Source organism: Leptodactylus fuscus, chromosome 3 (genome assembly GCF_031893055.1).
Source record: "Leptodactylus fuscus isolate aLepFus1 chromosome 3, aLepFus1.hap2, whole genome shotgun sequence".
Classification (NCBI taxonomy): Eukaryota; Metazoa; Chordata; class Amphibia; order Anura; family Leptodactylidae; genus Leptodactylus; species Leptodactylus fuscus.
Window position 1 is genome coordinate 191,229,311 of NC_134267.1, and position 26,875 is coordinate 191,256,185.

The 26,875-nt window shown below is 41.7% G+C and overlaps 1 protein-coding gene across 1 annotated transcript in view; it reads left to right on the forward strand.

Moving 5' to 3' along the window:
- Positions 1 to 267: 267 nt before the first annotated feature.
- LOC142198549 (uncharacterized) overlaps positions 268 to 26,875 on the forward strand; it is a 74,414-nt gene continuing 47,806 nt past the window's right edge. The window contains exons 1-10 of the mRNA XM_075269582.1: positions 268 to 532; positions 3,057 to 3,230; positions 4,833 to 4,978; positions 10,158 to 10,316; positions 11,566 to 11,649; positions 17,951 to 18,057; positions 18,945 to 19,110; positions 20,731 to 20,837; positions 21,002 to 21,214; positions 23,497 to 23,572. Of these exons, the coding sequence (XP_075125683.1) occupies positions 268 to 532; positions 3,057 to 3,230; positions 4,833 to 4,978; positions 10,158 to 10,316; positions 11,566 to 11,649; positions 17,951 to 18,057; positions 18,945 to 19,110; positions 20,731 to 20,837; positions 21,002 to 21,214; positions 23,497 to 23,572 (1,497 nt within the window). The remainder of the gene's footprint in view (positions 533 to 3,056; positions 3,231 to 4,832; positions 4,979 to 10,157; positions 10,317 to 11,565; positions 11,650 to 17,950; positions 18,058 to 18,944; positions 19,111 to 20,730; positions 20,838 to 21,001; positions 21,215 to 23,496; positions 23,573 to 26,875) is intronic.

Sequence of the window (26,875 nt, forward strand, 5' to 3'; positions counted from 1 at the left end):
CTGCGTTGTATTCTGTTTTGGGCTGTTGCCCCGGTGTACACCAGGTGGATGGAGATTGAAAAGCTCTGGTTGGCTTCCATGCATCCCAACGCTTTTCTATGGGTGGCCTCCCCCCCCGTTCCTCCCTCTCGCTACTTATTGGGCCCCATTTGCTTTACCCGCTCCATCTGGTCGACCTGTAAGACCCAGTTTTTCCTAATGTCCCCGCGATCGTCGATGGTCTCCATCCTTTACAATAACCTTCTACCCTCTGGCATGTCTTCCGCAATGGTCAAGCTGTGGTCCACAGTGGGTTTATTCTGCGTTGCCGATATAGTAGACCCGGTGTCGTTGGAGCTCAGGCCCTTTAATTATTTTGTGACTAATGCAAGTCTTCCCCGGACCGAATGGTTTGACTATTCTCAGTTCGCTCACTTCGTCCGATCTCTCCATGGATCCTCCAGGGTTTCCCTTCCCATGGCCTTTGAGAGGATCTGTCATGCTGGCACCTCCACCAAGGGCTTTATCTCCTCAGTTTACCGGCTCCTCTTTTGTCAGGCGCTTAGCTCCCCTATTCGGCACCACTATATGTCCAAATGGGAGGAGGCCCTGGGTGTTCCTATTTTTCAGGGACAGTGGCAGATTGTTTGGTCGCGAGCTTAGAAATCTTCCCAGTGCATCACTTTCAGGGAAACGCAATTTAAACTCTTGATGCATTGGAACCGCACATCGGCCCCCTTCCATGCTTTGAACCCTGCTCTCCCCATGAGGTGCTGGTGCTGTAACACTGCTGTGGGTACCTTGTATCACATTTTTTGGACCTGCCCCCTCATACTGGGCTTTTGACAGGAGGTTAGAGCATTAACGGACTCTCTTTTCTTACAAGGAGTTCCCTTAGGGCTAGTTCACACGGGAACAAGGAGGCGGTTTTTGACAGCGAATTTCGCCTCAAAATCCGCCTCCATAGAATGGTGGTCTATGTAGAGGGCTAGCTTTTTTTTCCGCTAGCGTTTTTTTTCCGCTAGGGGAAAAAAGAAGCAACATGACCTTTCTTCAGGCGTTTTCCGCCTGGAAAAAGCAATAGAAGTGAATGGGAAGCAAAAAAACGCATGTCGTGGTTTTTTGAGAAAAAAAAAAACGCGTGGAAAAAAAAGCGACGCAATTGTTGCTGCCCTTTTACTTTTACTAGAGGGGAAAACTGCCTGGCATTTTTTGGAAGTGGTTTTTACAAAAAAAACTCCACAAAAAGTGCGGCAAGGTCCAAAAGACGCTTCCTAATTAGGAAGCGTTTTTTTCAGGGCCAAAATAAGCCACATGTAATTTACTTGTGAACTAGTACTTAGATCCCCTTATCTATAACCTAAAGCTCCCACCTAGGCATCTCGGTAATAAGACTTCCAGACTGTTTCTTCACCTTTGCACGGCCACTAAGACCCTTATAGCCAAGCATTGGAGGAGTTCTAGTCCCCCCTCTGGCACAGAACTTAAGGATGTACGGAGCCTTGAATTTTTGACGGCTAGTCTTAATGATTCATTGGATGCTTTCAACTCCATTTGGTCCTCCTGGGACGCCTATTGCGCCCTGCGAGGCTTGTGACCTAGTATCCCCCCTCTACCTCCCCCCCCCCCTCGTTCCCCCCCCTTCTCTCTGTCTCTGTGTGTCTGTCCCCACCAGTATCCTTGCTCCTTATTGCATCTTCCTAACATGACTTTTTTTATGTACTGCAGGACTGGTAGTTTAGCCTTTCCCTTTTTCTTCGTCTCTTTTTTTGCACTTGTTCTCTTACTTGTTTTGTTAAAATTTTCAATCCAAATTACAGTTATATAAAAAAAAAGACTTAGATTTTAGAGGGATCATGATGGATTCATTGATGTGCTGGGAAATCTAACCCTCAGAACTTCCATATGATTTGTTGTATAAGGGTGAGTTCACACAGAGGAAAGTGGAGCGCAATCTGGCACGTATACACATGCCGGCAGATGACGCGCTCAAAATGCTCCCATTCATTTCAGTGGGAGTTAGGAGCGTATACGCCGCGTTATTTTGCGGCCGTGATTTTGCATCCGCGTCATCTGCCGGCACGTGTATACGTGCCAGATTGCGCTCCACTTTCCTTCGTGTGAACTCCCCCTAAAACATAATGGGCTCACTTATGGAGATGAAGCGGTATGCCATGCATTCTACAACAATGACCCAATATTATAGATGTAGCACTTTGGCTGAGCAAGAAAATACCTTTCATGTTTAGAAATAATTCATAGGAATAATTTTTTGCTAGGTGAAAACTGTTGTAGTAAAATTTGCACCATCGTGTGATATCAGACCCACAACTGTATTATAGGGGGGGAGAAAGGGGCGGTTGTAATAACATTTATGTCGGTAGGTCCGAGATGGGTGTTCACTAAAATGTATCTGGTTAGGGGAGTGAGAAGCTACTGGACACCTCTATTAGTGGCTTGTCTCATGGTAGAAGAATAGATCAGTCCTGTGCACCCATACATATATATAAGGGTTCTTCAGTTCCCGTAACCTGCTGACTCTACTGTAAAGCCAAGACCCTATGTAGCAGGCTGCAGCAAAAAAGCACTGCAGGAAAACCAAGTCCAAAGTCTATTATACCTATAGGGAAACTGCCAGTGTTTCCGTAGGTATAGGCTGCAATTTCCAAATCGGCAACGCAGCATGACCACAGCGCGTATTTTCCCATACTGTGGGGATTGTATTTGCAAGAATCCCATCCACTATACAATGACTTTAAAATGACATGTTTTTTTTTCACTTGGGGTCCTGGCCTAAAGCTGATCATATACAATGGACTAAACATGGCCAGAGATCTAAGGTGTGTGAATGGCATGTTAGAGTTTCCCTATTGAAAGAAAAATTCAGGCTTGGCGGATCTAAACAAACAAGTATTTGGGGTGAGTGCATGGCCAGCATAAGTTAACCACTTATTATACTACTACTGATTGACCCCCATGAAGATCTTTGCCCAAGGCCCCCATGAACTCTGATTTGGGTGTGTACGCTCCTACTCATTTAACTGGCTATGACAGGCTTCACTTACCTTCTATTTAAGTCTTTCTGTGTTTATTACAGCGTCTGGAGCATACAGTCCTGAATCCGGAAAATGCAGCTGAAGACAGAATATTGAGCGTTCGCAGTATGGAGGGTGAGAGGGATACACTCACTCCTGTACCTGCCCGTATCCGAGAAATTATCACCCAGAATCTGAGTGAAGACTCAAGCCAAAGTAAGCTTAACTTGTCTTCTGAAGTCATCTTATCAATTCAGTCTCTGGAAGTCCTGTGGATACATAAGGCCAGGTTCACACAGGGTTTTTTGGTCCGGATTTTGACGCAGAATCCGCATCAGAATCTGGCTAGCAGAGCGCTTTTGCAACTTTTTGTGTTTGCATTTGTATTTCAGCCAAAGCAACTTGCACCTGCATTTCTTGTTCATGTTGTTTGGCAGTGCTGACCAATTTTTGTGTGTTTGTTGTATTGTGCTTTTGGAGGCTGTGGCTAAACTCCATTTTGGTTCATGTACGCCACCCATGTATCCAAATAAAAAACAAAAGAGACACCGAGCACACTATATAGTGTAGAATGTCTGATAAATTTTGGTGAAAATAACCAGAAGATGTCATTTAAAAGGACCAAATGGCCTCTCACCTGATGAGGTTGTGACAATCGCTCACAACTACGTTTGGGGTTTACCGTCAGGTGGAGGAGGCAGCACGTCTGATGGACACCGGCCAAGGCCGGGGAAGATAGCGTTTTCAATGAGATGGAAAGACGGCGCGCTCAGGTCACAACAGGAGTTTATTGAATAAGACAATGATGCACAACGCTAAAAAATCGCCGTGTTTCGGGTACACCTGCCCTTTCTCAAGTGCTTAACTTCACACAAAGCTCGGTCAGTCCGGAAGATGTATACAAATTCTTGACTCCATGTATACAAGATGTATACAACCTTCTTCACTCCACTCTGATCTGCTCTTCAGACAACCACATCTAAGGCCCAGTTCACATCTGCGTTCAGGACATTCTGTTCCCCTATCCACATGCAAGCAGCACTTTTCTCTCCGCATTTTTCTTGCACCAAACACACATATGAACCAGGCTTAAGATTTCTACTGCACATACTCTATATTTTGTAACTCACAACCATAACACATAAGACTGTCCACCACAATCACAACCCTCAAGAGGACCCTGAAGACTCAGCTCTTCAGGTTTGCCGACAACCTTCAATAACCTGCAGAGACCACACCACCATCTTAAGGGTGCATTCACACTGAGTAAACGCTAGCTTATTCTGAACGTAAAACACGTTCAGAATAAGCGGCGTCTAAAGCAGCTCCATTCATTTCTATGGGAGCCGGCATACGAGCGCTCCCCATAGAAATGAATGGGATGCTTCTTTCACTCCGAGCAGTCCCTTTGAAGTGAATGGGGAGTGCCGGCGTATACGGCAAGCTCTGCTCATGCCGGAGCGTACACGCCGGCACTCCCCATTCACTTCAATGGGACTGCACGGAGTGAAAGAAGCAGCCCATTCATTTCTATGGGGAGCGCTCGTATGCCGGCTCCCATAGAAATGAATGGAGCTGCTTTATACGGCGCTTATTCTGAACGTGTTTTACGTTCAGAATAAGCTAGCGTTTACTCAGTGTGAATGCACCCTAAGTTAGTTTAGTGTACTTGGTTTTTGTGTTTGTGTATCTTGTATTAGTATGTGAACCTTCTGCAAATGTAAAGCCTCATGGAATTAACACTGCTCTAAACATAATAGTAATAATAATTAATAATAATGATGTTATAAATCTCTTACATGTTTTCTCATTTCCTAGGATACACAGATACATATCCTGAGGTCAGTTTGAGGGAGGAAAACAGATCTCTGCAAGATGAATTATTTCGTTTGAAAGACTTACTGGGGCTAACTCGAGCCGAGCGGGATGACCTTACCATTAAGAACCATGCCTTGAGTGAGAAGGTAACAAGAATAGACATAGTAGTTACATACATAGTAGATGGATGAAGACACAGGCCCATCAAATCTAACCTATATAACCGTACAGTGTAGATCCAGAGGAAGGCAAAAAACCCCATGAGGCTTATGCCTACTGCCCCGTGTCAGGGGAAGAAATTCCTTCCAAATTCCAATCTGTCAGTCAGTTTAAAACCTTGGATCAACTTGTCTTTACCAAAATCTAAAATCCATATCCTAACTGGTGCAGGTAGTTGATTTATGGAAATAAATACAGTCAAAAAGCTTTTTTTTTTACAATTTGAGTTTTTGGCTCAGGTACAACACTAGATGCCTACACATGACATTTATTGAAGGCTTTCTTCAGCGGTATCTATCAGAGAATTCCCTCCACATATACTGTACCTCTAAAAATAATCAGCTACCTTACAGGTACAGTATATGTTTAGCATAATAAGTAATAAGGAATTATTAATATGCTAAATATGAATTATAATGAATTACATTATCACAGATCCAGTGGCGTAACTAGTAATGGCAGGGCCCTGTGACAGACTTTTGACATGTGAGCAGGGGCTTGCTTCATGACACATAATGACGCAAACCCTGGCCCATGTGATGTCTGGGACGTCACCAAGTAGGCCTAAAGCCTTCCGGGAGAGGTGAGTAACAGTGTTTTTTATGTTTCTTCACCTCTCCTGGGCCTCCGATCATTATTCTTGGTGGCTTGAACAGACCTCCCCCTCGAATATAATGATAGTGTTTATGGGGTCCACAAGCCCGCGGGCTCACTTACCTATCCCGGCTCCTGCTCACAGCCGCCTCTGCTGAAGGAGAAGCGCAAGAGGCCATGAGCAGGACTCAGGATTGATAAGTAAATAGGGCCTGTTACTGGAATTACTCCAGCTGGAAACGGCCTATTGAAAAAAAAAAATTCTGCAGCTGTAGCGGATATGGCCAGACCCTCTAATGTCCGGGGCCCTGTGGCAGCCGCTACCACTGATACCCAGGTAGTTACGCCCCTGCACAGATCTGAAAAATAAAGAAACGGGTTTCATATAGGTTATAGAATTAAAAATGATATTAAAATGTAATGAATGCCAAATGAGCTCTCATTGCACTTCATTAATAGCCCACTAACCATTTATATACTACCCCTATGGAATGAATTCTCTATTGCTAAGTAAATGAGCAGTTCGCTACACACATAAGATGCCAGCATAGTGCGCTGGGAATGTTCATTACATCTGCATATATATATATATATATATATATATATATATATATATATATATATATATATATATATACAGATATCATAAGCAATAAGAAACGTAATATGTATCAAATAATTTTCCATTATGTTATGATGCATAAAAGCCACCGATTCACTGACAGTGGAACAACAGCATTATACCAAATGATCCAGGATCTCTGCCTATAGTGCTGAAATCCTCCAGGGTCAGAGTAAAGCATAATGCTATTCTGATGATCTGTCATAGAGAATCTGCAAGACAAAAACTGTTGAAAATGTGCGCCTCTCCAAGTAAGGGGGAGCATTTGAGTCACAGCTCTGTGGATTAAACCTTAGTCCAATAATAACTCTCCAGTGTTTTAACAAGACTGGCACTACTCTTTGTCAGTTCCCAAACTTCTCCCACAATGCCATCTGCTTGTCATCCACTTCTGGACTTAAGCTGAGACTGAAATCTGGGCTAGTGTGCTGTGTCAGTCTTTGGCAGAGCACCATAACCCCGCAATATTGAAGACAGGGCCCTTGACTGCTTTGTGACCTTGTCCCTCACACCAGATCTCATCATTCCCTCCAGCTGCACCTCTCTGCTCCCCCATTGGGGCCAGATTCCCACCTTCCCGAGCAGAATTAACGCTCTCTCATAACAGCACTAAATAAACTGTCTGGCTGTTAACAACCCAGTGGGAGCGCTGCCCTCCCCGCAAACACTTTCCCAGGGACGTGTGATCTCCGACTCCCATCCCTTCCCCCCAAAGCTCCCCTCAAGCAACACAGGAGACGTCAAGACTTCACACTTTCATACAGAAATGCTTATATAGTGACACATTTTATTGGACAACATAAATATTTCTCTACGGATTTGGTTCAACGTGAATGTTTTATATCAGATTGAAAGCTGTCAAGCTAATAATTATTTCCAAACACTTTTTAGTGCCATTTAGCCACTAATTGACCCCCGCGGCAATGTTTTTGTATCCTCTGGCACAAAAAGGTCGCTGTATATGGCTGCTTTAGCGGGCATTTCTCTTAAAGTGGGATTTTAGCTGTAAATTGCCCTGGGGTGGGGGGGTTAAGGTATGATTCACAAAATGTAAAAGTAACCATTAAGATCAATCTGTCTTTATGTGAGCATTAAAAAAGAGTACAACTTCAGGCTGATGGCGCCAGCGAGGAACTGAGGAAACATCAAATGGACCCTAATGGGTCTAAATATAGACATAAGGAGAAACAGACTAACTCAGATGTCCTGATGAGGTTTACTTAGGTGAGGGGGAGTTAGGAGAGAGACAAGTCATTCATGTGACAAGCACATAGGTCCAAGGTAACTTACAAAGACCGATATATGATAGGGATCTGGTGCTGGGGTATAGCAGAGACACCTGTCAGGGATCATTGGCGCTCCAGACATTGTAGAAACAGACACAAGACCGGTTCATAAAATGTTATTTGTCCCCAGAACCCAGCATGTCAACTCAGATCCGCAGATAGATAGGTTAGGCTCACCTGAATAAAATAGTGTTTTCCCCTTTTAAATTTGTGTCTCCATTACCAAGAGATCGCCATTTTTGTTAAAGTGCAAATGAGCTCCTTGCCATAGCATAGGGCAATGCCATGTCCCCAAAGAGGTAAGTCGCAGCAGTTAAAGAGGTTGTCCAGGCTAATATTATTTTTCTTAATTAGTCCCAGGGGAGGTGAAAAGAAAAAAAAAAGCATTCTCACCTGTCCCCGGGTCTTTGGTGTCCTTCCAGCACGGTCAAGTTCTTCTACTCGACTGTCATCTTTTGTCGGAAGTCCTCAGCAACTATGACGTCTGGCAGCAGGGACTTCCGCCAGAAGAAAACAACTCTCCCGACCTAATTTTAAAAAAATTAAGGGGCCACACGGTGGCTCAGTGGTTAGCATTGAGGCCTTGCAGTGCTGGAGTCCTGGTGTTCAAATCCCGCCAAGGGCAAAAAAAAAAAACATCTGCAAGGAGTTTGTATATTCTCCCCGTGTTTGCATGGATTTCCATCCCAAATTCCAAAAAAGACATACTGATTGACAAAAACAACACTATCTCACCAATGGAGTCACCATTTCACAAGGGGAAAACCTCCTTGCCTGATTCAGGTGACCCTAACCTACTGTATGTGTCTGCAGGACTCTGTTGGCACGCCAGGTTCTGGTGCCTTTAAAATTGTTACATAACTTCAATAGCTGAGAGTTGACAGACATCATCCCCAACTCTCCGATTTACATACATGCGCAGCTCAACATGCCTGATTCTTCTTTTCCCTGACATCTGTGGAAAGGCCAGACACCCCATGTACGTAGGATAGGTAGCTGATACCGCCATCTTTAGATCTCATCCACAATGCAGAAGGCTATGGCTTCTTACTATGGAGCAGTAGGAGATCTATCTATAACTCTATGATGCTCTGATGTAGCACTGTGTGCTGTTTGGGACAATATCTCTATGATACAACATGCCTTATGCTATTTTATATATCATCAATAAGACCCAACTGAAGAATCCTCTGTTTGCTATATATGAACACTTACCAAGATACAGTAGGGCCCCATTGAAATCTATAGATGCTACAATATTACTCCTTGCAACTCACAGGTTGGTTAGCACCATAATCTGACCATGTGCATGAGCCCATACAGTGAGAACCTGTCGAGAATCATGAAGCTGCAGAGAGATGGTGTTATAGAAGATAAATCCTAACACAACATTACTATAAGATAAGAAGACTCAGCCAAGGAGATTGCCGAAAGAACCTATTTCACTAACACTATAGAAAGAAAATCACAAATAGATTTACTGCCCTTTGACTCCTACTGACAGAGTACCGTTTGGTTCTACTCACACTGTATTGGGTGTATATGCCAGATATATAGAAGTGATATATACAGTTGTCTGCCTCTCAGTTGCATATGTCTGTCATTACATGCAATGGTGTCCCTTTTGAAAAGCAGAATTTTATCAAAGTGCAGACAACAAAACTTTTACAGTACAGTGAAGAAAAATCATTATACCACCGCATTCCTGCCATAGGAATGCCACAAGAACTTTGTATTGAATCCATATTATTATTATTATTATTACTTATATAGCGCCATCATATTCCGCAGCGCTTTACAGATATTGTCAGTCACTGTCCCATATAGGGCTCACAATCTACATTCCCTATCAGTATGTCTTTGGTGTGTAGGAGGAAGCCGGAGTACCCAGAGGAAACCCACGCAAACACGGGGAGAACATACAAACTCCTTGCAGATGTTGCCCTTGGCAGGATTTGAACCCAGGACTCCATCTCTGCAAGGCTGCAGTGCTAATCACTGAGCCACCGTGGATTTCGTCAATATATGTATACTAGTAACAATACACTGAATATGGTGTGAACATAGCATTGTTGTTGAATTTGACCAAAGAAAACAGAGGTTGCAGTTCTCCCCTGGAATAGTGGAATAGTACGTGTACACATGCAATAGTTCTTGTACACTTGGTATTTTCATCTTGCCACACCTAAGCCTGCCCGCCTGCTCATTCGTAGACCACTTATCTTTTTCTTGTCACTTTTCCATCACATACACAATCCATGTCTCAAGTATCTAAAGCCTTAACATCCTTTCCCATGTCTTAGTCATTTCAGTCCTTAAAATCTTTCTTTAAACTGTTTAATTCCTTTCATCTCCATTGACTGACGTGAATTTAAATGGAAAAAATACCATAATTGTCTGTTTAATAGTTTCCATTATCCTATTCGGTCTTTAATATGTGTTCATATTACAGAACATAGAAAAAGTTTAAGAAAGTTTTAAAACAAAGCTAGACTAAAGTTCTTCAGCTCCCAGGATATTACTGTAGCCGGAGGCGGCATAGTTTATTTTTTTTATATGGTAAATTTGTATATATTCTATACCACACTTTGTTATATGTTACAGCTGGAACAGCGTCAGGCGCAAAGATCAGGAGAAGGGGAAGCCATGCTAGATTTAAAACATCGCTTCCAGGAGGAGGAGATGGCGTATAAGCGCAAATTATCTGCTTACCAGGAGGGGCAGCAGAGACAGGCTCAGCTGGTGCAGAGATTGCAGAATAAGGTGAGTACTACTGCCCGTACGCTATCAATCACAGGTGTAACTTGAAGGACATGGGCCCCAATGCAAAATCTGTAATGGAGCCCCTACTTAATTTGTTCTATATAAAATAGTGGTATATTTTACTTGTCAGATGGATTTTGGGGGCCCCTTCAGGTCCAGGGCCCGGTAGGGACAGCTACCACTACACTTCCTAAAGCTGTGTGACTGCTGTCAATAATAATTGTGTGGACAACAGCTATTTCTCTTGACTGCCCCATATACATACTTGCTCAGTTTCTCCAGTGGTGTCTTGTCATTGGGAGAGGGGAGTAAGTTGAGGTCAGACACTTCTGGTGACAACTTAATACCTCTACAAACAAAAGAATTGGGCATTGAAATTTGGCATACTTCGTTTTTTTTCCCTGACATTATCTGTTGGGGGAGAGATGGGAGACACCTTAGGCTGGTCTTACACAACAGTAAGTTTAGTCCGCAAATGGTCCGCAATTGTCGGTTCTCAATTGCAGACCACTTGCGGACACATTGTATTCAGTGTGGCCTCTTACACCACTGGACATTTTATCCGTGGTGTGCCGGGCCGTGACCGAGGTCCGCACTGCATACCGCAGGTCGAATGTCTGCGAAATGACTTTTTGGAGTGTAATTTAGTGTTGCTGATCAGCAAATTGCGGTCCGCAAAACCACTATGGTCGTGTAAGACCAGACTTACTAGATATTCAGGCTTTTATCTTTTGTGTATGGGGGCCTTTACACTTCTCTGGATCAGTTATTATTATGCCAGTTCATTCTATAGATCTGAATATGACAGCCATGTTGACAAAAGAGAGCTCAGTTACAGTACTCTACATAGACCAAAAATGATGGGATAAGGACAGATGGTCATTGAGCTGTGGAGGTCAACTCTAGATCCACAGGATATGCCATAAATGTCTTATCTCATCTCTAAGACCCACTTATCTCAAGGATATGAGTTTTTTGAGTGGCATTCCTGCTAATAAGACAGCCACTGCATCCAGAGCGGTATAAACGTAGAGATGGCCATATACGTAGACAGCTCATTTCATGCCACTGCCTCACCAGAAGAAATAGGGACAGTAATAGGATGCCAGACATTTATGGCGTATACTGTAGATAGGCCATAATCATCTAAAATGGGGAACCCTCTTAAGTTCTCATTGTCAAGTCAGTAAAACTAAAGAGGTCCATCTAAAATAAACATTTTTAACACTATCTGATCCTTGTTCTCCAGGTCTTACAATATAAAAGTAGGTGTGGGGAGCTAGAACAGCTACTCCTGGAGAAAACCTCCGAATGTGAGCAGCAGAAGTTAGTGGTAAGTAGAGTTCCGCCTCCTCTGCAGAGTATAAAGTTATATGACCAAACAAAAAAGGAAATGTTAGACAACTGAATTGTTTCTGATCAGTAACTGGTTCATCCCATGGGCAGATTCCATTCATCTCTGTAGTATTCAAGCGCATAGCAAAGTACATCAGGTCATTGTGCTTTCCATATACAGCTTATAAAGATTGGATTCATTGATTCACATTTTTGAATGTGTGAAAATAAAATAATAATATACATGTTTTAGGCTGAGGCCACACGTTGCCAAAAAACAGTGTTTTTGTTGTGTTAGTGGCTTGCAAAGAAATGGAAAATATGAATGAAGCTCTTATACTTCTCTCTTCTGCTAAATCCAGTCCTGGCTTTGGCTTAAAAAAATGCAGCAAAATACATTTATTATTTATTTATTGTGCCTTCTTGTATGGTGCCATCATATTCCGTAGCGCTTTACAGACATTGGCAATCACTGTCCCATATAGAGCTCTCAATCTACTACTCCCTATTAGTATCAACATTGAGTTTCCTGCTGACAGACTCCGTTTAATAGGGAATCTGAAAGACTCAGATTAATAGCCACTGACCAAAACATTCTTTTGTCTTGATCAGTTGCCAGTGGATACGACCATAAATTCAGGAACTTTCTATGGTCTGGCAAATATCAGAAACCCAGCCATGATTTCCTTATTGTGGACAGGTTATCAGGCAAGGACACTACATGTATGAGAAGATAATCCGACCACAATAAGGGGATCATGGCTGGGTTTCAGACAAGTCCCAGTCGATAGAAAGTTCCTGAATTCATGGTTGAACGCAATAGCAACCGATCAAGACAACAGTCTGTCAACACTAAGATGGTTAGAGGAAATTTTTAACTGTTTATATTTGCAAAAGATGTTATTTTTTGTAAATTTAAATATGGTTATGTTCAAGGGAAAACCTCTGTATTACAGCTGTTAGTAATATCAGTCATGAACATCCCATAGACTTGTTACATGTGTGAAATGGTTACTTACATATAAATGGATGGGCTAGCAAATGAATAGGATGGATGGATGGATGGATGGATGGATGGATAGATAGATAGATAGATAGATAGATAGATAGATAGATAGATAGATAGATAGATAGATAGATAGATAGATAGATAGATATGGAGAAAGATGGTATGGCAGGCGACAAACTGAGGCCATTGCTGCAGGCTGGGCTCACTTATGTGCCGGAGTGTCCACAGAAGCTGTGAGAAGAGTCCTGCATGGACAGTTTAAAATGGCGGACAACCGGCGGACCCCATTATAGTCAATGAGGTCTGCTGGTGTCGGTGTGTAACTGCTGTTTTAGCTATCCTGTCATTCAGGTCCCTCAGCAGACCCAAGAATGGAGGTTCACACTAGCGTAAGCTAAATAGTGGCACTTGAGCAGCTGCTGTTTTAGCAGCACAGTATTTTATTTTATACCATTCCTGATCTGCCCAATCTGACCAAATTTTTTAAGTTCTGAGAAAGTCCCTTTATTAATTTGTGTACGACCCATGCAAATGGCCGTCTTGTGGCTATGTAAATGATATATATTTTTTGTCTCATACATAAGGAGCTTGTGCCTGGTGATCATGAGAGCCTTTGGGTCCATTCACACTGAGTTTTTTCGCTAGGATTTTGGCGCTGAATCCGTGTCAGAATAAAACTGCCTCTCCACAGATTTCTATGGGTTTCACTAGCGGAAAAAAAAAAGCTTCCTTCAGGCGAATTCCGCCTGCAAAAACCAACGCAGTCAATGGGAGGCGGAAAATCAACGTGGAATTGGCCAAAAATGCATGGAAAAACCGCTAGCAGTTTTTTCAAGGTCCATACACTGTGCTGGAGGAAAAAAACATTTCTTAATTCCTGAAACTGATTTTTCCTCGCCAAAAAGCTCCGTGTGAATGGACCCTTTAGGTTCTACTGGTCTTCTAATATAGGATCTTATCCTATTCATGGTCCTTAAATTAATATTCAGCTCTTGCACCACTAATACAGCCATGCGCCTGAGCCATAATAGTTTTTCGTTTGTATACATGGCCGTTTCCTCATCTTCTTGGGAACGAAGCAACTACGGTAATTCCTACAAGTCAGCTGTAGGCTCAGGGCATGGATGAGAGGTGCCAGAAAATACTGTATGGTAAGCCTGTTGCAAAGGGATTGTTGAGCTTATGTATTCAAAATGTTAGGAATGTGAAAAATATTTAGCAATATTGTGCTAAGCAAGTCTGAATAGGTTCTTCAGTCTGTCAATTACCAGGGTAAAACTATGTTTACGATTACACTTAACCGTCTTTGGCACCAGGATCAGCTCCGCCAGCTGCAGAAACATCAATGCCTTGCTTAAATCCTATCCCGCCTGCTCCACGGAGCACCTGTGGGGACTGAAGGCGCATGTGAACGTGCTAAAGCTTTCCATCTTTTGTCTTCTCATGTATTGTATATTCAGCTCGAATGCCTGACTCCCACCGCTAGGCTACAGGTGTGCTCAACTTGTAGTTTTTGGCAGCATAAAAAAATCTTCCAAGGTATTTTCAAGTAAAGAATTTTAGTGTGTACCAGGAAGTAGATGTAGCACAAAACATGTATTTAAAGGGATTTCCACTCCCCCTTCAGACACAAGTCATTTATAGCTTTAAAGAGGATCTGTCACCAGATCCTCCATATGTTTTTTCTGTAGTGTATATACTGTTGTGTATAAATAGTATTTGCCCCCTTACCAGATGTCTTCCATTGTTGCATATTTGTTACACTGAATGGTTTTTACACAAAGGGCAATATACACAGCGATCCTGAGTAAACCCTCAACAGTTTTGATGTATTACTGATGTATTCAAATAGCACTCATTTAAATCCTTCATTGCCCCTTTAATCCTTAAAGGGGTTGCCGAACAATGGGCAATTATAATTTAGCTATAGAAAAGGTGATACATTTCCAAACTATAGGATCTCCCAACTAGGACCGTAAAAATCACTGGAATGGGATTCCCGGCTCTTCTTTTTTCCCTAGTGAGACAGAATTTGGATGAAGCGGTGGTACGTGATATGTGACCTACAGTACTACTTATAGTCTGCGCCGCTACCAGGAGACAACCAAGTGCTGTACTCACCTGTGTAAATTCAGCTCTGATGTGTAATACAGTCTATAATCCTCTGCTCATATCTGGGTTTACATTGGAAGTCATAATGTGTACATGTCATATAATGGATCTCAATGGAGCACTGCTGACACTAATGCTCCCCTGCACTCAGGGTGGGGCATTCACCTCTATAGCCCTACAACTAGCAAACTATGGAAACATATGGTTGAGCAACTTAAAAGGCTTTCACTCCCCACTGGGCTCATACTTAGAAATTCTCTGAGGATTGCTCCTCCATTCTGCTGGGACATGAAACACGTTGGAAAGAAGGGAATAAGGGAAACGGATCTAATTTGATAGGGAGATACAGGGAGAGCTCTGGGGACTGTCCTTGTTAGGACAGGAGTCATTGTGGGACATACTGTAGGTGAGAGATAGGGTAACTACACCAGCCCTTCATCAGCAAATCTCATTGAATCCCCATCATCTTTTAGTACCTCCTATTAAGACCATTCCTCTTTTTTATCTAGAGCACGGTTTGTTTTGTGCACTTATATTGGTGATGTTCTTTGACCGTCTTAAATATTTATTGTTAGAATTTATATTAAAAGTTAAAGGGGTATTCCCATGAATATAATCATATCTATATTTGTAGATAATTAAAAGTTAAGCATTAGAGATGAGTGAGTACTGTTCGGATCAGCCGATCCGAACAGCACGCTCGCATAGAAATGAATGGACGTAGCCGGCACACGGGGGGTTAAGCGGCCGGCCGCCGTCAAAGCGGAAGTACCAGGTGCATCCATTCATTTCTATGGAGCATGCTGTTTGGATTGGCTGATCCGAACAGTACTCGCTCATCTCTATTAAACATTTTTGCAAATATAAGTAGTTAAAAATTCTGCAGAGATTTAAAGATTTTGTCTAACTTTCTTATTGGTGACATCAGTTGCCAATAGATACGACCACAAATGCAGAAACTTTCTTTGGTCTGGGTCTTGTCAGGAACCAGCTATGATTTTCTTATTGTACCTGTGTTATGAGGCAGGGACACTACATGTATCAGAAGATATCCCGGCCACAATAAGGAAATCATGGCTGATTTTCTGACTTTAGAAAAGTCCTGCATTCATGGTCGTATCCACTGGCAACCGATCAAGACAACAAAGTGTGACCACAAGATATTTAGAGAAAATCTTTAAAACTCTGCAAAATGTTTAATCCTATTAATATTATAAATGTGAAAGTTTGTGGGTTTGTGAGTTTGGATGTTCGGATGTTTGTTCCTCAATCACGCAAAACCCGCTCGACCGATTTGGCTGAAAGTTTCCACAAACATAGTTAATACACCCGATTGCGCAATAGGCTACTTTTCGTCACAATAGCGCACATACGTTTGTGCCAGGACCCTCACAAAACCCAAACTCACACCACCATCTCTGCAATCTCACACACTTTGGACCATAGCAAGCCCCAATATTCATATTACCTTCTACAGCCTCGCCCCTAACCTCACACAATCACATATACATATACTTTACCACTTTGCCCCTCACCTTAACGATACTCCAGGAGGCTCTCTATAACGCTCCGAGCAGCCATGTTTGCCGACCCCCACCGCTCTGACAATCCGCGACACCGCCCACCCATGTCAATACCCCTAGGCGGTCTAATAAATGCAAAAAAAAAGTTTTAAAAAAAGTAAAAAAAATATAAAAACAAATAAAAAGGATTAAAAATTCAAATCACCCCCCTTTCCCTAGAACACATAGAAAAGTAGTTAAAAACTGTGAAACATATACATGTTAGGTATCCCCGCGTCCAAAATTGCCCGCTCTACAAAGCTATACAAATATTTTTCCTGTTCGGTAAACGCTGTAGCGGGAAAAATGGTCAAAAGTGCCAAACCGCCGTTTTTTCACTGTTTTGATTCTGATAAAAATTTGAATAAAAAGTGATCAAAGCAATAACATTTCCCAAAAATGGTAGAACTACAAAGTACACCCGGTCCCGCAAAAAAAGACGCCCTATGCATCCCCGTACACTGACGTATAAAAAAGTTACGGCTGTCGGAATATGGCGACTTTTTTTAAGGGGTCAAAATGTAAATAAAACCATATAAATTTGGTATCCCCGGAATCGTAACGAAACACAGAATACAGGGGACAGGTCATTGTGGCTGCACAGTGAACGCCGTAAAACCAAAGCCCGTAAGAAAGTCGCAGAAATGCATTTTTTCTTCAAATCCACCCCATTCTGCATTTTTTCCCTGCTTCCCAGTACATTATATAGAATAAATAATGGTGGCATCATGAAGAACAATTTGTTCCAGAAAAATTAAGACCTCATATGGCTCTGGGAGCGGAGAAATAAAAACGTTATGGGGTTTAGAAGGACGGGAGTCAAAAGCTAAAAACCAAAATCACAAAAATGCCATCGGCGGGAAAGGGTTAACTTCAAATACTTCTGTCCCAAAGTCACTATGTAAAGTTTCTCACAACACCGTATAGCAGCTCAAATACAAAGTAACTTCAACACAAAAGTCTCACGTATTCTCTGAATTACAGCAAAAACAAGATACAAACTTACATTTCATATCCCATACCTTATACACAGTACAAAAACCTTACCCACGCCTGTATATACCCACTTCTACAATCACCGCAGACGAAGTCGCGGGTACCAGCTAGTTACTTATACTTGCAAAAATGTTTCAATTTTAATTATCTATAAATTTAAAAAATAATGATGTACATGGGAATACCCCTTTAAGTTTTATGTCCGTCATGTCCTCTGCTTGTGACAATAGAATGTTGGATTGTGAAGTTTGTTTGATAACGTTGTATTTGCATGCTTTGGCGATATTTTTGCCATTGTGAGAAAGTGAAGAATGTGGTTTGGAAAAACAGGTAACCCTAAAAATGTGCAAATAATGGAGGAAAAGCTCCAAACTGCCAGCAATGGTTAAAAAGAGAGGTACACAGGGGAAGGGGTAATGGGTATACAGGGGAAGGGGTAAAGTAGTTATCAGTCAGAAAACTACTTGTTCCAGTAAAGTTGCTGGACATCCCGTGATGGCTGTACATACATTTGTAAGGCATTGGTGATCAGAGTCAGTCATGCATTTAAGGCAGAACTTTTAGAAGGATGACCGTGTACTTCTATATTCTTCTCTATAAAATAATCTTGGTTTTATCAGTTACAGACAAAACTGGATTCTGCAGAATCTACTCTCCACAGAATGGACCAAGATCACAGCACTGAGGTGAAGAATACCCTGACAAGACTGGAGGAAGAGCAGCAGAGGTAAGAAGAGTTCTCTACACATCTTATATAGAGCAATATACCCTTTACTGCAAGTCCTGAATAAGATAGCGATAAAAGTGTAAAGCGGTATAGAAAACAGATCAACACTACGGATGTGGAGAATCAAAATCAATTGTTCTTGCACAAACTCATCTAATAAATTGGATGAAAAGTTCTTCCCTTTCTAATGGGAAAAAAGGAATGAGACAATTGCCACTGGTGGAGTAATAAGAAACAATATATGAAGAATACAGACTATGGTAGCATCAAGCAAGGTTTGGACAGACTATGATGTGATCCTGATGCTGGTGCCTAGGTGGTAACAAGATGCCATGGTCCAGAATTCTACTGGATTCAGGATGTCTGAGAGCACGAAAAATATGGGGCACTTCACCTAGAAAACAGCTGATCACCACCTTATCATGCAGGGCAGTCTCATGTCACTGTCAATACTATCAAGCTAGATTCAGATGGAGACCAAGTAGCCTACAGGACGTGACTAACAAACCTACCTTCTACTGGTGGGGCTTAGAGACAACCATGCTTCCTGACAGGAGCTTCATCTAGCACAGGTCATATGACTTTACAGGAGCCATAGGCTAGTTATATTAGGGAATTCCAAGGGCAGTACCTGCAGGTAAGTCAGATAACTGGATCACTATCCTCATGGAGGGCAGGCTGGTGGCATTATTGACTGTTCCAGAAGCAAACTGGGTGCATGTATGGTCCAAAGAACATACAGGACATGACTAGTGTCGTGGTTAGACCTAGGCTCAATGTTTGTATTACTGAAACAAGCTAATAAAAATGGCTTCCAACTCATTTGACATAATTCACTAGTCTGGTGTGTTTTGACATATCCCTAATGTAATAATTCATGTCTGCAGGAGCAGCAGTCTGGCGCAGCTCAATATGTCTCTGCGGGAGCAGATGGACCAGCTGAAGCTAGCAAATGACAAACTCACCGAGGAAATGAGGAAACTGACCACCGACCTGCACAGATCACAGGATGAGTTAGAGCAACGAGAGTCCGAATGGCGGAAAGAGAGAGAGGTGATTTTTTTTTTTTTAATGAGAAAACCAATTTGTTATTGCTGTCATTTTTTGTTTGTGTGGTTATTTGCTTGAGACTTTAATAAGACCCTTTCACTATCTCCACCAACTCTTTACATCCGTCACTACGTTCAGCTCCACCATTTCTGGTGCAGGCAGATTCCATGTTTAGTCCCTACTGTTCCTGAGAAATCTGTGCTGTTAGATTCAGCACTAGAGATGAGCAAACACTATTTGAAACAGCCGCTTCGAATAGCACGCTCCCATTAATTTCGGCTGTTTCAGATAGTGTTCACTCATCTCTATTCAGCACCCAATATGGGAATTAGGCCCTCTACTGTAAGGACCAGGTCAGAACTGCCCACCTGACAATAGAGAGCCTATCTAGCATAATGGGTGCTGAAATTAAAAGTATTGATTGCTCAGGAATGGTGAGGGCTTGAGAAAAAATTCCGACTGGCCCAGAATGTGGAGCTGCCCATTGAAAGATGCAAAGAGGTGGAAGTGGTTAAAGCCTGTTTAGGCTAAGGCCCCATGTTGCGAAAATATTATCAGGGATGCAGTTTGGTAGGAAGTAATACCGGATGAATTTTAAAGAGCATTTATAAGATGATCATAGATTTAGCTATCCTCTGCTGATCCCCTTTAAAGCTTAGCCCCCATGTTGTGGAAACACAGCATTTTTTGTTGCAGATTTTGCTGTGGTTTGAGCCAAAGTCAGGGGTGAAGTTAAGAGCAGGGAAATGACTTAAGAACTTACTTTAGATTTTCTATTCATTTCAAACCACTCCTGGCTCAAAAAAAAAAAAAAAAAAACACTGCAAAATCAGTAACAAAGAAACGCTGTATTTCCTCAACCTGGCCTTAAAGAAGACCATCAGAGGATAGCATCGTGTAAATGCTCTTCACATTCATCTGCCATTACTTCCTACCAAATTGAGTCCCTAATAATATTAGGCCTTCAATACAATCTCATTGTAACAACTTAAACCTATACAAATGTCAGTATTTGTAGGAAGATATTATTTATGGGAAACATGGTGGCTCAGTGGTCGGCGCTGTTGCCTTGTATTGCGGCATCCTGTGTTCAGAACCAGCTAAGGGCAACACCTGGATGAAATCTGTAAGTTCTCCTAGTGTTTGCGTGGGTTTCCTGGGGGTACTCCAGTTTCCTCCCACACTCCAAAGACATACCGATAGGAAAGATTGTGTGCCCTACTTGGGACAATGCTAACAATGTCTATAGAGTGCTGCGCCAGGTAAATAATAAATGCAATACATTTACAACATTGCTTTGTATCCCCTATTGTTTACATTAGATTGGACACTTTATACATTACATAAGATAAGATATGATATTCCTTTAATAGTCCCACAATGGGGAAATTTCAGTGATACAGTTTCATAGATGGTACAGTAGTATATAACAAGAGAGAAACACATACAAGCTCATGGCAGATAGAGAAATCCTGGGAATCATAGCAACTAAAAAAGAAAGAAACACAGCAGGATCATTTAGTTCTCTGTGCGGATTGATGTTAATAATAAGTTTCATTGTGTGACAGTATAACATCATACATTATTAGTGTTTCTTACCTCTTCCTTTTTTGACCCTTGTAGACTTATTCCTCATACCTGGGCAGTGAGCAGAGCAGTATGCTGACCTTATGGCGGCAGACAGCAACACTGCGCAATCAGTTTCTGGACTTGCGATCTATGGCTGAAAGGTAAAAGCTATACTGCATTGTGATAGTCATTAATATATAATGGATACTATAGGGGGTTATAGCATAACAGAATGACTGTGAAGTGGAATCATACCGCAATATAGTTTAATATTAAATGGTGATATACTTCATTATTTTATAGAATGTTTCTTTGCAAATTTCAGGGGTCTTGCTGAAATGAAGACAGACATATCTCGTAGCTCACGGCGCATGCACACAGCCTGTCTGAATTTAGACTCAAACCTTCGCCTTTCCCAAAATGCGGCTGGGGCATCTCTTCATACAGCTCGCCTGGAACAGCAACTGCGAGACAAAGTGAGGCAAATGATTCAGCTGCAGAGCCAGTGGGATGCTGAGAAAGTGGAACTGAATTCCAGGTAGCAACAAAAAAATATTAGAGCCTTGCCAGACCAGACATATATCTTGTTATGGCTGTGTAGTGGTCCGCCATCAGCTTGGAAGCTTGCCAAGATTGCCCTTGTTGGCAACAATAAAATGCAGGCCACAGTTTTGTCCGCAGACTGTTTACAGGAACCAACTCAATACACTCACCGGCCTTATAACATGTTTCACAGGGTCTGTGAGCTTGGATCCCTGACAGAGATTGATATCACTGGAAATCTCTGACATAGTTCTCTTGCTATTGCTCCTTTCACTTTTAAGGTCTTTAGAGTTCAACCTCACAGACCCCCCACCCCCACTCCTGAATAACAGCACCTTCTGGATGACTGTACAAAATGTCAGAATATTATTTGATGGTCAATTTTTGCTTCATGTATTTTTAAGGAATTTTCTGCAAATTTGGAAGTAAACTTGTACTTACATTTTAAAGGGGTCCATGGGATATGGGATAACATGTAGATCAGTGGGCGTCAGACCGCTCAGACCCCCAATGATCAGGAGTGAAGGAGACTTTCTGAATAAAGAGATGGTTGGCCACCACGTGCATCGCTTTATTTATTTTAATGGGAGTGTTGGAGATAGCTGAGTGGTTCCCGTGATCCGACCTCCACTATGGATAGGGGATAACTTGCAATAGTCTACACAAGCAGAACTGCAGGGTAAAGCATGGATGCCAGGGTAACAGCCTGAGCTAAGCAGCCAACACTAAGGAAATAAAATGGCGTATAGTAAACAGCATGTTATTGTTAGTACCATAACTGTATATTCACTTTAAAAGGCCTCTTCAATTCCAAGAATTAATGCTTATAACTGGCCTATATCTCAATATAGCAGCCATTTCTGTTTCGTATGGAATACCAACCTGAGGACATTTGATCTATTGCGTGTGACAAAGTAAGCTGTAATCCTTAGTTAGCAGGCCGGGTATTAGCCTGTATAAGTAACAGCATTGATACTAACCTCTTGAACCCTACTGAGTGATGAGGACGTATACAGAAGGGAACATGAAGGCTTTCCACACGTCTCAGAAGTTGGATAAATAGATCCCTTTGTGTCTTAATCATAGTCTCTGAATCCAGGAGATGGTATTATCGTCGGGTGATTCATTACACGTCACCATCATTTGTTTAACAAGTAGACCAAGCATCTTAATCAGAGAAGGTTAATGCCGTCTTAGGCGTTTTATTTCACCGGATGCTTGAAATGAAAAAATGTAGACAATGTGTTGGCGTCTCACATTCCACAAATAGTTCCGTGTTATAAGCCTAATTTCCATAGCCTCTGACACCTGCCACCGCTCCCTGTCCCCACAAGCTATGGAAGCCGAAAGTTATGAAAGTTATGCCTGACAGTGAATGTCGGCCAGATATTTCTTGGAACTTCAACAATGTCACTGATAGATAAAGATCGTGTACCTAGGTTCAACCAATGTAACTTTGACAGCACGCAGGTGAAGTCTGAAGAAACATAACAGCACTCCAAACAGGTGGTAAAGGGGTTGTCTGAAGATTAAACATATCACCTATGTACAGGATACACTAGGTGATAAGTGTCTGATCCCTGGGGTCCCACCGCTGGTGCCCTAGCCACCCGATATATAGCACCCTACAATTGTTCGAGTGAAGGGGTCACTATGCTGAATCATCACTACATCTAGTGATATACTTTATAGATAAATTGAGATATATCCTTTTTATTATCATTATCAGAAGATCTCAGCTTTCTGCTGCTGCTGGTTTGTAGATAGGTCATGTTTTGACCAGAGACATAGGACCTTAACCCAATACTTTTCTAAGGATGTGTTCGGTGCCCATTAGTGCAATGGACCCCGCGCACACTCTAGGACATTAATATCATGTAAATCATATAAATATAGATATATTTATTTACATGATTTTAATAAGTTACTACTTTATGGTAAGAAGTTTTTTTATTAGCAGAGCAGGGTAGTAGAGCTAACCCTGTGTTCACCTCTGTGCTGCTATGTCCACTGTTTTGGTCAGTCGGTGAACCACAACAATGGATACATGGATTGATAAAATAGTGGACACCAATGGCGCACAACGTACCCCATTAACTATAATGGGAATCATCGGGTGTTCTTTCTTTAAATCTGAAACCGCAGAAGGAAAAAAGTCAGACTTGCAGAAATGTTTTGATGCACACTGTGATAGTCTCCAAACAGAGCGTAGCCTTACACTATTATAGACCATTACATGATTTTAACACATTATTGTCTTACGCTGTGTCCTTACAGAATAAAGGAACTGTCAATGAAGGTTGACAAGCTGAAAGAAGAGAATGGTAGGATGGAGAAGGAAAAGCAAAGACTGGTAAGTTAACTGGGTCAAAAGAAGATTTCACATTCACCAGATTTTCTTTATTTTTTGGGGCTGAGTCACTTTGTTTTATTGTTTGTGAGACATTTTTTACTTTACAACTGATCTAAACAAAAATAAAATATAGTAGTGCTACTAAAGACTGGTGAAGCCCCATTAGTAACCCATGGAAAGCACAAAAAGTGCTAAAGGTATCTGTGTATCCTATTTACATCTGTAGATCCCCATCCCAAACTCCTCTTGGCGTCTATGGTTCGACACTTTTCAAATGAAGCCTTCCCTCAGTTTACTACAGCTAAAGGTCTAGAAGGGAACATCACTTCTTTTCAAACATATCTTTATTAAAGCGTACTGAACATACTGAAAAATGAACTTTTTGTAAACTATTAGTAGATATGAATATAAGAAACCTGATAATGTATATTGTGAAATAAATATGTTTCCTTTTACACTTACAGTATCAGGCTACTCTCTTTCTCATCATTTTCAATCCATTTATCTATATGCAGTCATCTCCATGCTGACATCAACACACAGAAGTCTATGGAAGAGGAGGGCTAATTGATTTATTGCCATATTCTGTGCACTGTTTGTGCGTCTTTTCTAGCAGCCTCTTCCTCGCCCTTTCCGTTCCATAGACTTAAGATAGGTTATCAATATCAGATCGGCAGGGCTCTGACAACCAGCACTTCAACAATCAGCTGTTTGGAGAGATCGCAGCATTCAAGCGACTTCTGTGGCCTCTCCCCTGCATACTTAGCCCAACGCCTTACATTGCATAGTGACTGTCCATGGTATTGCAGTTCACTCCCATTCCTCTTCCCTGCATACCTGTCTCTGGTATTGCAACTCACTCCAATTCGTAATCTGCAGACTGAGCTCCTGCCATCCTCCAAAACTGATATTTATTCTGAAATCTCTGCAGAATCTATTGTAAACTCTCAAAATGTACCGTCAACTCACTGAAGTATTAATTTACAAGTGCCTATGGATGTCTATGGGAGGGAGGCACAAGTGAGGAAAGCAGAGATACTGGCAGACAGAAGCTGCTACAGTTTCTGTTTCGCCTCAAGTGCTTTATTCATATCTATACCGCTCAATACTTCTCTATAACCTCCTCTGGGTAAGTTACCTGCAATATATGGCAGACATCATAGCACCTAGTCTACAGCCAATAGCTCAGGGACAAATGAGAATGAGAGATAGAGCCTGCTAATATAAGATCATATAATGACCAGAGATAGTGATACTCCTCGTGTACACATGTATGTTAGTATGTTAGTATGCTTTAAGGAATAATTCCTATAACATATCCATATATTCACTTTGCAGGCCTTTGTGCAGTTGCTTCTTTCTGCCATCAGCATTCAGGGGGTTAAACGGAAAAGTATTTAAATATACAGAGCTTGTTACTATATACCACACCATTAACTTTCACCCCCCACCCCTGTCAGATATTTGCAGGTGTTTTCTGGACCCTCATAGAGGGCTCAGCTTATCCATGATATGGTCTTCACACTCGGCTAATGAACCAGGACTAGAAGATGTATTCACTGTGAAGTCCTGTAAGCGGTCCTGAGAGAACCTTATATTCCTCGCAGCCATTACTTTTTTTGACTGACACTTTCCAACATCGCTCTCCAGGGATTTTCTGTTAACACTGTCACTTGCAGACACTTAATAAAATGGTCATAAATCTGAGGCAATGAGTGAAACAAGGTTTTCTGTGTAACATTAAGTCACTCAGAGCTGACATTTTCCTCCAGGTGAAGTTGTATATGGTGACTTATTAGAATCTAATCCTGGAGAAAAAGAGGGCTGATGCTATTACATTCACCTTCTTAGCAGAACTACAAGGTTTACCCAAGTATATAAAACCTATATAAAACATACAATTAAAGTAATGTTAATGCTGCGGATAATACAGAACAGCTAAGAATGTCATTCCTTCTAGATCATTTGCCAGTGGGTTACAGTTGTTATCTTAGAGGGATTTTCCCCCTGAACATGATGATATTTAAATTTGTAGACAGTTAAAAGTTAAACTTTTTTTTGCAAATTAATCATTAAAAAATTTGCAGCGCTTTAAAGAGTTTCTCTAACCTTCTTAGTCTTAGGCTGAGGCCCCACTGGGCAGAAATGCAGATTTTTTGTTGCATTTTTTTGAACCAAAGCCTGGACTAGATCGAGTAGAAGTTAGAAGTATAAGTATATATACTTCCCATTCCTTTTGTAGCCATTCCTGGCTTTGGCTCAAGAAAACGCAGCAAAATCTGCAACAAAAAAAAAGCTGCATTTCCGGAACATGGGGCCACAGCCTTAGAGTCCATTCACACTGAGTTTTTGGCAAAGATTTTGGCGCTGAATCCATGTTAGAATCCACGTGGAAAAAACGCCTCCCCATAGAGTTCTATGGGTTCTGCTAGCTTTTTTTTTTCCGCTAGCGGGAAAAAAGCTTCCTTCAGGCAGATTCCACCTGCAAAAACAAACACAGTCAATGGGAGGTGGAAAATCCACATGGAATTGGCAAAAATCCACGTGGAATTGGCAAATTTCCTAATTGCTGAAGCAGATTTTTTCCTCGCCAAATTCCTCGCCAAAAAAATCCGTGTGTATATTCACACTGAGTTTTTTGGCGAGGAAAAAAATCTGCTTCAGGAATTAGAAAATGGTTTTTTGAAGCGCTTTTTGGAGCAGTTTTTGAGACTTGTTTTGGTTTATCCCTCCAGCATAGTGTATGGACCTTGAAAAAAACAAGAAAGTTTTTTCCGTGCCTTTTTTGCCAATTCCGCACCCAAATCCGTAACGTCCACCTTCCGCCTCCCATTGACTGCGTTGGTTTTTGCACGCAGAATCCGCCTGAAGGAAACTTTTTTTTCCCGCTAGTGGAAAAATTCCTCGAGTGGAAAAATAAAGCGAGCGGAACTCATAGAACTCTATGGGGAGGCGGTTTTTTTCACGTGGATTTTGATGCAGATTCAGCGTCAAAATCAGCGCCAAAAAACTCTGTGTGAATAGACCCTTAGGCTGAAGTTCCAGGTTGTGAAAACGCTGTGTTTTACATGACCTGCAAAGTGAATAGGATTCTGGTTAATCCCACACATTGCTGCACAAATCTGCAGCAGAAAAGCAGCGTTTTCAAAAACGCTCATGTTTTTGAAAATCACAGCACGTCAATAATAGGGGCAGAAAGTTCACAGAAGAAAAGTGCGAAAACGCAATGAAAAAGGCTTGGGAAAAAATGCATTTTTTTTTTTTGCTGTATTCTTGATTGATTGCCATCGAATGAGCTTCAGA